The following is a 12,412-nucleotide window of genomic DNA, read 5'->3' on the forward strand; positions in this document are numbered from 1 at the left end:
CCGCAAAACCACGGTTTTGTCTTGAGATGTGAGAGCAGCCTGAGAGAAGCCAGCTGCAGAAAACATGTTATAAAGGAATGTAATTATTTTTATTATGGATATTTCTGCCTCTCTTTTTTTCCACCCAAGTGGTGTCCCCAGGTCGGAGCATTAGGGCTTGCCATGGAATAAGAGGCACTGGAAGAAGTGCCCTTCTCTGTCTCCAGCCAAGACCACTCAGACAATTTGCAAGCTCACCATGACCACCACAGTGAGATTTACTCACAAAAGCACCAGGAGGACAACAGCCATCCTTTCAGTGATGGATCCCTCCTGGTTCCTAATCCTGGACATGTCTAAAAGTTGCAAAGCCTCAGTTTGGGCTGCTCATTTGAGTTTCTCTAAACTCAAACTCTCTTGAGTTTCTGCTAGGAATTCTCCTGTTTCCTCTTTTGGCTAGGGCAGAAATATGAGGATCTATTTTTCCATGCTACAACTTTATTTCCAAAACACCCTTGCAAGAAGGAGCACGTGGCTCTCTGTGTGTGCTCTGTGTGAAAGGACTGTTTCTAATTTTAGCCTTGAAAGTCACTAGGAACTGTGATTTTTATTTTTTTACCTGCAGTGTGTACACACACGTGCTTGATTTCTTTTTTGAAACCTTGAACTGTTCAGGGTTTTTAAAAAAATTAAATAAAGGGTTTTGAGTCCAAAAGCTGTTAGAGTTTAGGCACCAACTGCCATCACTTTGAGGAGAATTTCTAGAGAAGCTTCCACTGCAAGCATTAGAAAGTTTGAGAGTGAGGGTAACAGAGAAATGTACAACAATGTTACGGAGTTTCTTCTATAATCTTATTTCTCAGAAATCACTAGCATTTGTGCAAAATGTCATATCTGCATTGGGCCTTTTAATGTCACTCACCCACAAGCTTGCTGCCACTTGTCTCTGAGCAGAGCTAATTGTACACACAAGGGGAAACCACAAGCAGTAAACTGACCATTGTGACTTCTTAGAAGACTTGCCCTGAGCTGTAAGGCAATAATATGTGGGGAAAGAGACCCCACAAACCAAGTGGGGTGGCTTTTATCTGTCCTACCAGAGCAGAGTGATAAAATTCCATCATCTGAGGATGAAATAATTATTCCCATTGGTAAAGCATCACTTGTACGACAGCCCCAGAATAAGCTTTTACAACTTGTGTGGTTCTGCTAAGAGCAGGTGAACCAAATGTCTCAGGGTGTCATGAACTGCATAGAGGGATGAACTTAAAGGCTTTCCTAGAGAGTTACTAATAACTAATTACTGATACTAATTCAGGAAGAAGGAATGAGAGATCATCTTCCACTTGGCATGTGCAGTGTTTAGACATTATTCCCATTACAGACAGAAAGCACAGGAGTGGAGCAGAGCATTTCTAATATCTCAGCTGGAAAGCTCTGGGGCCATGGATGTGTTCTCCACGGAGAGTTTCAGACACATGCCAGTCAGCTGGTGCAGTCAAATACCAGTCAAAAGCAAAATAATGGTTCTTGTGAAGTAGTTACACAGGAATTAGCACCATCCAGGGAGTTCAACGAGCCCTGCCAGCAGTTAATTGCACAGAGTGGAGTCACCTCCCACCCACAATTGGACAGACAATCTTTGTACCACATAGATTGTGACAACACTGTAAAATTTTAGTGTTAGGACAAAATGGTTTATTTCCTTTAGTCAGTATTTAGGTTGATTGCTTTATTTCCATTTCTTAAATGAAAAAAAAAAGTGAGATTCTTGTAGACAAGGCAGAGTGCTCTGGCTGTATGAGAGAGTAATGTATGATAAGTAATGTATTGATTTTCTAAAAAGTAGGTTAAAACCTGTTGAGACTCCAAATGAAATTGGAAAGATTTCTTGCATGTTGCGCAAAGCCAGTAACCAGTCACTCCTGAAAGAATTGAAATAGTGTTAAAAACCATGCAAAACAACATAAATACTGTTAAATTTATACAAGCAGTAAAAGAACTCATTAGCTAGTGCAGAAGCATATTAACCAAATATGTCAGATTAAAGAAATAGCACCAATGAAGCATTTTCAGCACCTCAAAGCTGTGAGAAAACCAAATCTGTGAACCAGAAAAAAACCCTGCATGTTTTCAAGTTGACTGTAAGCTGACTGCTAATATAATGCAAGTTGAGGGTTACAAAGTATTCAAAAAGAAACTAAATTATTTGGGAAACAACTGCTTACAAAAGCTTGCATACCATGAGTGGAAACAGGTTTTTACTAACACAGGGACCTTGAGAAATCAGCAGTCAGTAGCTTGTCCTCAGCAGAGCCAGGAGTGATGGATATTTTGGTCAGATCCTCTGAATTCTGTAACAGGATGCCTCCTGTGTGAGTTCTGGGATGGAAAAGGAGTCACCAGCAAGAGCCAGGTGGGAGAAACTGGCTCCAGACCACAAACCCAGCATGGGCTTCAGACATGGATCATGCAGCACTCACAGCTGCTGGGAGCACACAAACACTGGATTGCAGGAGCCACTGGAGACATTCCAGCGTCCTGCAATATGTCACAAGCCACCAGAGCAGAACCTGCTTCTGTCCTGTCTCCTGCAAAACATTTTGTGGCTCAGCTGGGCTTATCAGGCTCCTTGGCACCTGAGTTCAGGCATGTCCTTGTCACATACACCTGCGTCAAGGGGTTTAAATGCTTTTTCCAGCTTAATTTCCCTGGGTCTACCAGCTCCATTAGCACTAATCCACACTTGCTGGCTGATTTCTTCAGTTCTGCAAATAACCAAAAGTATTCTTGATGTATTCCCCTCCCCAGCACTCAGCCCAGGTCACTCCCTGCAGACCCCTGAGTCATTTCAGACACCCTTTGTACCTTGCCCGTTGGGATTTCTCTGCTTCTGACCTGCTGTCCTTGCTCAGCTGCCTTGGCTTGCCCCATCCCACAGACTGTGACACTGGAGCTGCAGCCCTGCTTCCCACCTGGGCCTGCTTTGCTCCCAGCTGCAATTCCTGTCTTTTATCCCATGGATGGGGCTGGGGCATCACCAATACCCTGATACTGTTCTCACTGCTGCAGGGCCCATCCCAGCCTCAGAACTGCATTTCCCACCTCTCCCTGAAAACCATTTCCTTCTCCAGAGGCTGAGACAAGACAGAAAAAGATTCAAAGGCAAAAGAATTAGCCCAGAGCAATTCTGTCTGCAACTCTGGGGGTGAAAATTTCAGTTTTTCTGCTTTCCAGTGTAGATCTGAGACAACTCTGCATCTTCAGAATGCTCCAGCCCTCTTTATTTAAAATAAAATTAATTTTATTAAATCCCCAATTATTCCCTGACACTCTGGAGCTAAATTCCCTACCAGTTCATTCACCACTTCTTGAGTTAATAGTGCAGACCTTGAAATGGCTCAGTGTGTGTAATTTTCCTCAGAAAGGTGTTACTTCTCTTTTTTACTTTAATTAGTTTACACCAAACCAAAAACCACCTCCACTACTGTTTCTTTTCACAGCTTTTTTTTTTTCTTCACTATTGTGGTTATGTTTGCACAGCAGTGTTTCTACAGAAAGCTGATCTCAAATGTCACTCTGCTCATTGTAAACCTCCCTGTGCTGGCTCTCAGGACTTTTGCCCCTTTTTGACTAAACCTGCACCTTGTTCCAAAAACGAAAATGTGATGAAAGGTGATTGACTATGGGCACCTCAGTTCCTAGGTTGGTACCGGATTTGTTGGTTCTTCCTCAGCTCTTCACCCACCCCTGAGCTGGGCTTTTCCAGGGACAAAGCCAGAATTGGTCCCAGCACCAAGCAGAATTCAAGAAAAGTTTGGGCAATGAGACATGGAATACACAGGGTCTGAAGGGTTCTTTTCTGTTTTCTTCAGTGATCGGTTTAAAAAACCCAAAACCCTCACTTGCAGATTTTGTAATAAAGTGGAAAACAGTTATAATGCTGTCTAGTGGGATGCTGTTAGGGGCAGTTTATACAGAATTTTCAAAAAAGCCTTGAATCACTATTTAAAAAGAAAACCAAAACACAACAAACTACTAAAAGAAACATTTATTTGCAAGATATTTGAAACAGCTTTTAATATATGTATGAAAATATCGAGAAACTGTACAAAACCCAACACAAGCACAAACACAAATAGGTCTGGCCATGTGAAGACAGCACCTATTTGCTCACAAGGTGAACCTGCACCACCCACCCCTCACAGTGAGGGGGTTTCTCCCTCAGGTCTGGTGCACAGCATTTCATGAGCAATAACATCTGGAGGGAAATGGGCCCTCCTGAGGGGCAGGATTGTCTTAGCAAGCTGGGATCTTGTCAGAGCTCAGCCCTGAAGAGGAATTATCCTTTGTGCCTGTCTCTGCTCCAGCTATGCACTCATCAAAGACAAACCGACCCTAATCCCTCAAAAAAAAAAAAAATAAACAATCACATCAATAGGGAGAAACTCCAGTCTCAGCCTGACCTCAGCAACAGGAGGCCACCCCGAGCAGCCCTGCCCTGTTCCAAGGCAATTCAGCATTCCTTTGTGAAAGATTTTTGACTTTTCACAGTGGCCCCAACCCTGCAAAACCAAAACAGCCCTGGAGGAGGCTGAGCCCTTCCTCGGCCCAGCTCCCCACAGGCACCTGTTCTAGAAGCTGTTACCAACCCAAACTTAGCCTCTTCTTGCCTGAGGTGAGTTTTGATAAATCCCTTTGATAAGAAGGGGCTTTAGATCATGCCCAGGTTGGAATGAAAAATTATAATAATTCAGAGGGAGGGGGTTTACATTTTCCATTTCAAGGGAGACCCCTGCCTTCCTTAGCAGACACCTGTCTGTTCAAACCAAGACACCCAGAAGCCACCAGGACCCACATTTAGTCACTTTGCTCACCAGCCACATCAAGACCCCCATCAGTCCATGTGAGTGGCTCTGACAGAGGCAGTCAACTAAAATCTAGACTTGATTGTGTTTCTGTGGGACCATCAGGACCTTGGAGCAGGTGAGCCCACATGGATCCAGCATTTCACCCTGCCACGTTTCTGAAAACTTCAAAATAGATTTCCCTGCTGTAACTCTTGAGTAATTTTAGCTGCCTGAGCTCTTGGGCAAGGATCCATGAGGGAACTGGAATCCATGGCAAAGTATTGAACAGACCCGTGTGCTCCTCCTGAGGCTTAGCAAAGCTCAGAATCAGACCTTCCCATCCATCCCACCTTCCCAGAATGGATTATTTAAGAAAGAAACAAGCCCATATGTCACATTTAGCCCTGAAATGCTGCTTTTCCACACTGAATTGCATACACGTGTCCAAGGTACCCGCATTTTGCTAAATTTTCTGTACATTGCAAAAAAAAAAAAAAAAAACATTAAAAAAAAAGCAGAAACAGCCTTGGATATGAGGTTTTTCCTTCCACTGAGGAAAGAAGGTGATAGCAATTTCATAAAGCAGCTCTCAGAGCTGCCAGTGAGGGGATGGTCCCAGCTGGCAGAAGTTTATTCACCTTTGGAATAGGTGTTGCTCCTGACCAGGGTGCTCCGTCTGGAGTTGTAGGACATGTCTTCATATACCACATTGGGCTTTTTCTTCTGGAAATATTTCTTCACCTGCCAAACAAAGAAAACAGCCATTCAAACGAGAGCCTGGAAAGACCCCAGCCAAGGAGTCATTTTCCATCTTAGGAATCCATCTACATCATCTGTTGGAAGAGGAAACACTTTCAAAATTCCTCTCACGACCCAGTGAGGTCTTAGAGGACCAAGTGGAAATTATCAGCTTATTTATTTAACTTTCTTTTATGAGTCTGATGCAATTTTATGAAAAGCTCCTTCAAGAGTTGGATGTAACCGTAGCTTTGACATAAATAATAAATTACAATAATAATAAATAAGGCTCATTCTTAGACTGTTACTGGTAACACAGGACACGAGGTCCCCTGGGCTTTGACAGAATGATGTTACACTACTGGTTTTTAGCAATGCTGGAGCCACATTTAGAGGGATGAGACAGGAGCCTGTAAATCATACACTTCATTTTCAGTAATATTTATGCAGCAGAAGGATCTACCAGAGACAATTTCTGGGCACTTTCTGCAGTATATGTATAGAAATAATCCCAGTGAAGGAAAAAAATATAATTTTTTCTTCTAGAAAGGGGCCATTTTTTTTCCTCCCAGCATAACTTTCAGACATCAGGCTATTTTAAGAATTTTTGTTGCCTTTGTGTCCCCCTCCAAGTTACATCTCTTACAAGCTTGCTATGTACAGCTTCAGGCCCAATTCACAAAAAAAAATTTAAAAAACAAGGGGAGCAGAACAGTGAGGAGCTTTGTTCAGGAATACACACACAACACATGTCTGTGTCAACCACACAGCTCACTCCAGGTTTGTTATCAAAAGACAATTAATGCCTCATTTACAAAGGGTTACAGAAGTATAAGACACTGTGTTAGCTGCCAAGAGTTTACAGCTGGAAGATATTCAACAAGGGCAAATAGGAGAGCAATAGGTGCTTAGGTTTACCAGATGTTTGCTTCACTCAGGCACTATTTCAAAATAATATCAGTTTGTTCCACCAAAGTGCCCCAGTTTTGCTGTGGTGACTGTACTTACATCCACACGGTACAAGGTGCAGCACACCAGGGCACAGAACAGCAGAGCCACCACCACGAGAAGGCAATAAAACTCCCAGGAGCTCTTCTCACATGCCTCTGCATTTAAAAATACAGCAGCAATGTTATAATTACAAAGAGGCAGAATTTTGTCGGATTAAGTTATTTTCTGACCCAGAGGTGGAATAACTGAGAGGTGTTAAACTTCTATCCCATTTTCAGTCTCATGAGAAGGGTGACACAATATAGATGTTTTCATTCACGCCATCACAATCAGAAGCAAACTATTTCTTAATTACAACACACTATAAACTATTTCTATCAGCTTTTGCCACACCATGCTGTAAATGCCTTAAAGCAAATAATCTAAAACTACCCCTTATGGGTCCTACCACAATGCATCTTTCATAGTTCTATTTCTCCAAAGTATCCAGTCTTATTTGCAAGGCCATCCTTTGAAACTTGTTTCTAGCTCCATTTCCCTCTCAACAATGTCTGTCCCATTCCATGGCATTTCTAATTCAGCATTTCTTGTCTCTAGGTTTGCATACAGATGAAGACTATGTGAGTCTTCTGTCAGGCTTTGAGGATTTTCTACAAATCTATTTCTCACAAAATTTTATTTTCATTCTGAAAAAAAATGATTTTACAGTTTAGCCAAAAATTCAGATATCAACAGCTACAGAGCCACATTTGTCATGCCATTAGCATTCTCACTGGCATTCATTCCCTGTGCTATTCCAGGGGCTGGGGGTGGCTGCAGTGGGTCAGCAAGGAGCACTCCACAAAAGCAGGTTTCACACCACTGATAGGACCACACACTCCTAATGGGAGCAGAAAATTATTTCCTGCAGTGTTGCTGCAACCCTGAGGGCTCTGAATTATCCAAGAGCCAGGCTGGTGAGAGGTACAGACAGAAGCAGGAGTTTGCTGTGGTATGAAATGCTCTGAGCAGAATAATGCTGGTGGAAAGGGTTTCAGCTCTCTAAAACCTCAATTAATCCATCTATGAATAACACACTAATTAATAGTCACACCCCTGCTTTGTTGGGCTACTGTCATTTTCCTCACCTCACTTTACTGAGTTGTTGCCCCAGTTGTGGGTGGTGGCACAGAACAGGACCACAGGTGCCTTTGCAGATGTCAGGAAAATCCTTTGCCACCCTTAGGGCCTTTGCAAACCTTATTTTACAAAGGCCTCTGCAAGCCCAATGCACAGGGTTAAATTGCACCAGTAAGACCAAAATCAAGCACTCTCTTACTGGTTCTGACTTCAGTTTAGCAAACGGGTACCTCAGCATCCTGCAGAAAAATTAAAAGCGCATCTTTGGAACACAGAAAAATGGAACCCTCTCTTTGCAGCATATGCTCACAGAGTGCTCACTGTGTAACAAGGGTATGCGAGAACATCTCTGCTGTGGTCTCTGGTGCTCGAAGCAAATGCCTGAGGACTTTTGTTCTCCCCAGTGTGATCTATTTTTAAACACAAGACTTTATAGAGGGAATGTTTTCTAAAAGCCATTTATGTCATGCTAAGGGCAAAGAATTGGTGCTGAAAGTACTTATTCATACCTTAAAAGTGACAGATTGCACACAGTGAAGTGTTTGTTACCTTGTTTTCTCCTTTTTCTTTTCTTTTTCTAAGCTGCAGGATCATGGCAAGGTCTGAATTCCCCTCTAGCTGTACAAGGCAGGTGGAAACACAGAGTCTGAGTCTGAGCTCAACAGGGCAAAAAGGAGCCTGAGCTCACTCTCCAAACTTTCCTAGGTTTGCCTGTCCTGACTGAAGTTCCAAAAGCTTTCTGTCCATGACACAACAATAGTTATTTATGATTAAACAAGCAAAAGGGTGGTACCTTTAACCAGCACCATGGTGCCAATCGCTGTGAGCAGAGGGGAACCCTTCACCTCCTGGGCACAGACGTAATTATCACTGTCCTTTTCCTGTAGCTTGTGTAGAGTCACCACAGTTCTACTTCCTTCCCTTGAATACTCCAAGCGATTCCCAAAGTCAGGAGAAACCTTTGACACGTTGAGATTTGACACAGACAGAACTTTACGAGGCTGCAAGTGAGTCCTGAACAAGAAGAACTCATGTTCAACTGAGCTTTTCAACACACAGGTGATGCTGACAGACTGGCCTTGCTCAGGGTTGGCATGGAGTGGTGACTGCTCCACAGGCCTTCTGGACATAGCTAAAACCAGAGAGATTAGTTGTTATCATATGCTTAACACAGTGCATGTTAACTGGGCAGCAAGGGACAAAGCAGAGAGAAAGAAAAAAAAAAGTAGATAAAATGAATTTTTAAACATGCTTTACACAGGCTCTGAGAAGAAGGATATATTTTACTACACCTTGGCTCAGGATCTGAAAGGAGGACTGACCAACAGGTTTAGCTGTTTATAAAAGGTCTGCATCTACCTAAAAAATGATAAATACTGACCTCCTCTAAGGGACTCCAGCCTGATCAGCACGTCCTGGAGCCGTGCATCATTGCCTGCTTTCTCAAGTGAGATGAAGCCACAGAGAGACCTAAGGGCTCTTGGTCTGGATCAAATCACAGAGTGTGTCCCATCAATGTTAAAATGGTCCATGAGAATGGAGTGGTCATTAATGACTCACTGTTCAGCTGGGAAGACATTCCACTGCATTCCTCTGAGGACAGGACTTGTTCCTTTGAACATTATCATTAAAGTGGATAAGGGAGTGAGGACAGAATTGATCAGGTTTGTAAAGTGAAAATTGTAAGCATTTCAGAGAAGAGGATCAGAATCAAACAGAGCTACAAATCAACTTAATAAAATAATTTGGAGGGACAATACACAATAAACAAGATGTGATGCATTTGAGAAAACGCAGCCAAGAAGTTTGAAAGGAGAAGCCCAAGGGAAGAGGTGATAATCCTTCATGGATATAAATTACTATTGCTGATTAGCAGTCAATTAGATCTCACATGCGTGGGGGACAGGAAAGGAAGAAAGATTTAAGATGTAAGATTTGGGAAAGATGTCTCAGGTTAGAAGGTCTCATTGGAAGGACAGGTACATGGAGGAATAAACTGCCAAAGAACAGTGTGGACTCAACCCTCTTCTAATGAAAAACAATAAATAATAAAGGCAGAAAAATGGTTTGTCCAACCAGAAACACCTGCCAAAAGAAGCACTTCTGCCCATTCGGCAACTCCTCAATAACAAGAGAAAAAACCCTTTACTCAATCTTGCCCAGCTTGCATAAGACCAGCTTCCCAATTATTACCAATTTGTCATTTAAGACAAATTAGTAAAAACAAAAGAGATTTGTAAAAACAACTGCTACCAAAAAAGCCCCTCCTTGCTGCGCTAGATGTTTAAAATGTTTAACAGGTTGTTTTGGAAAGAGCTGTGGGACCTCACTGTTTCCAAACTGCTGCAGCAACCTGTGACTCATGTGAAAATCTATAGCTGGAATTAAGGAGTCACAAATTAATCTTCTAGGATGGTTTGGGGTTTTTTGGTACCATACTACCTCATGTGTTTTCTTCATTATTTCAGGGAGCAAACCCACACATTCCCTCAAATCTGTGCCTGAGCAGACACGGAGAAGATTCTGTCAGACTCACCCTCCCATTGTGTCCTCTTCTAATCTTTGATTTAAAACACAGATCTGCATTTACTAATTTGTGACATAAAAGGTAGAATTGCAATACCTTTGACCACTACTATGGTTCTCTTCCTATATATCTCTTTGGGATTGCCATCGATTTCAACCGTCTCACAGCACACGTAGGTTCCGGAATCAGATTCCTGTAACCTGTGCAGGGTTATCCTGAGATTCTCCCCTTCCTTTGACCACTCGGTGCGATTAGCAAAGGCAGGATTGACAGATGGAAGTTTCTCCTTGGGACAATATATCACCTCGAGACTCTGTCTATTAGCTCTCAAGACCATCTCCACTTGACATTGTGAACCATTCATTGGGCAAATTATGTTGATGGAGTCTCCTTCCCAAGCACTGATAACGTCTGTGGACTGTTCATTTCCTCCATCTAAAAATAAGAAATGCAATTGAAATTGTAATACCAGAGTTCCTCTTGGTCTGATCATATCAAAGTATTTTTTTAAAGTACTTTTCAAAACCAACTCCTCCACCAACAGAACTGCTCTGTGAGAATGGACCTCAGTCTCCCTGTGCTGGACATGTCATTTCTTGGCTGCTCTGGCACCTGTAGTGCCTTTCATGCCCAGTGACCTGAGCAGCTCAGCACCTTCCCAAGCTTCAAAGGCCTTGGCAAAGAAGTGGCTGCTGTCACTCACACAGAAAATTCAGTTCTCCCTGTAGATTCTTAGGAAAATCCTATTAGTTTTCAAAATACAAACTTCACTACGAGTACCCTGATAACTGGTTTCAGTTCTAAATGAGGAATGTAAAAGTAAGAAAAAGAAGCAGAGAATGGAAGAAAATACACTTGTCCTTTTAAAGGGGTTTTTAATAACATCAAGGAACTGGATACTACAGATTCTCAGATTCAATACAAGAACAGGGCTGCAGAAGGTGTAGGTCAAATCTATTTAGGAAACAAAGGCATACAATATGGCATGAAATCCTTGGAGCTCTCCAATGACTCCAATATCCAAAGAAACTGAAGGGGGAGTATTTGTGCAATGAATAGAGAGATCAAATGGGAAACACCTGGAAAAAGCTACATCAGAAGCAAGGCAAGAAAAATTAAATAAGGAGTGTTGCATGTCTAAGGCAAACATAGTTCGGAAAAGGTTGGAAAAAAGGAAAGAAAAGATTGAAGTGTAAGAAATGTAAGAGCACCGATGTTGTACGTACCATCCTGGGCAGGGAAGCATGGGAGAAGCAGGAGAAAGAGGGATGCATTTGGGAGAAACAACATCCACAGCATTTTCAAAGGCCTTTTTAGTTGCTCCCTCAGTCTGAACAATGAGTTAAAGCCCTGAGGAAAGAGTCCCAAGCCCCAGGTTGGGCTGCTGTCTGCCAGTTACTTGAGCTGTCAACTGAAAGAAGTCAGCACAGTTTTGCTTTTGCCTTTGTATCACAACGATGGTAATGGGGGGGAAACCACTTCTCTGGGAGGGGCACCTTGGGTTTCTTCACACTTAAACCACCCCTGTTTTTCTGCTGCTGAGCAACCCCCAGCCCCCAGAGCAGCAGTAGAAAGTTGTCTGTGGGGAGCACCTACCTGTCCTCTGAAGACAACTGAGAAAAGGGCCTCAAATTTGCTCTTCATAGTGCCAAAGTCAGGCAGTTGTCTCCCATCCCAGAAATGCAGGGGCTTGCTACCATCAGTTCAGTTTGTCAGGACCCCCACAGGCTTAGACTGGTGGCTGCAGATGCAAAGGTCTTGGCTTTTTAAGGAGAAAGGAGAGGAGAGATGCTCCATTACTTCAGGAAAACCCTCAATTATTATACAAGCCCTTCACACAAACCAGCAGATTTTATCTGCATCATGACAATGTGAATAATTGCCAAGCAGAGGGAGCTGGAGTTCCTTCAGCAAAAACCAGCACTCACCCAGCTTCCTTCCAGGGCAGACCTGACCCACAAACCAGCCCACATGAGATCACCAGCAGGAGAAAGAGGATTTGACAGTAAAACTGTAGAACCCCAACAAGGTCTTTTGATCTTGTTGCTAAAAGGATCTATTCGAGGAAACATCATTACCTGAAACTTTCAGGCTTTTCCTTCTTTTTTAACTTCATTGCAAAGCCAAGACAATAAATAATTCCAATCTTTACCAGGACAATAAAGCCTTTTCCACCATAGCAAAGTGAGAATTGAACTTGCAACCCAGACAGCCAATTATATTCTACATCTCTACTTAACAAGTAAAA

The 12,412-nt window shown here is 42.7% G+C and overlaps 1 protein-coding gene across 1 annotated transcript; it reads right to left on the reverse strand.

The window, feature by feature from the left end:
* Window positions 1-3,016: 3,016 nt before the first annotated feature.
* On the reverse strand, window positions 3,017-12,124 carry CD7 (CD7 molecule). The gene is made up of 5 exons (XM_041427391.1): window positions 11,391-12,124; window positions 10,261-10,599; window positions 8,431-8,769; window positions 6,576-6,673; window positions 3,017-5,570 (listed from the first exon to the last, which is right to left on the reverse strand). Exons 1-5 carry the CDS (start codon window positions 11,461-11,463, stop codon window positions 5,460-5,462), a joined length of 960 nt encoding a protein of 319 aa, XP_041283325.1. The 5' UTR covers window positions 11,464-12,124; the 3' UTR covers window positions 3,017-5,459.
* Between the last annotated feature and the right edge of the window lie 288 nt (window positions 12,125-12,412).

This window comes from Onychostruthus taczanowskii, unplaced genomic scaffold (genome assembly GCF_017590055.1).
Source record: "Onychostruthus taczanowskii isolate IOZ18803 unplaced genomic scaffold, ASM1759005v1 scaffold99, whole genome shotgun sequence".
NCBI lineage: Eukaryota > Metazoa > Chordata > Aves > Passeriformes > Passeridae > Onychostruthus > Onychostruthus taczanowskii.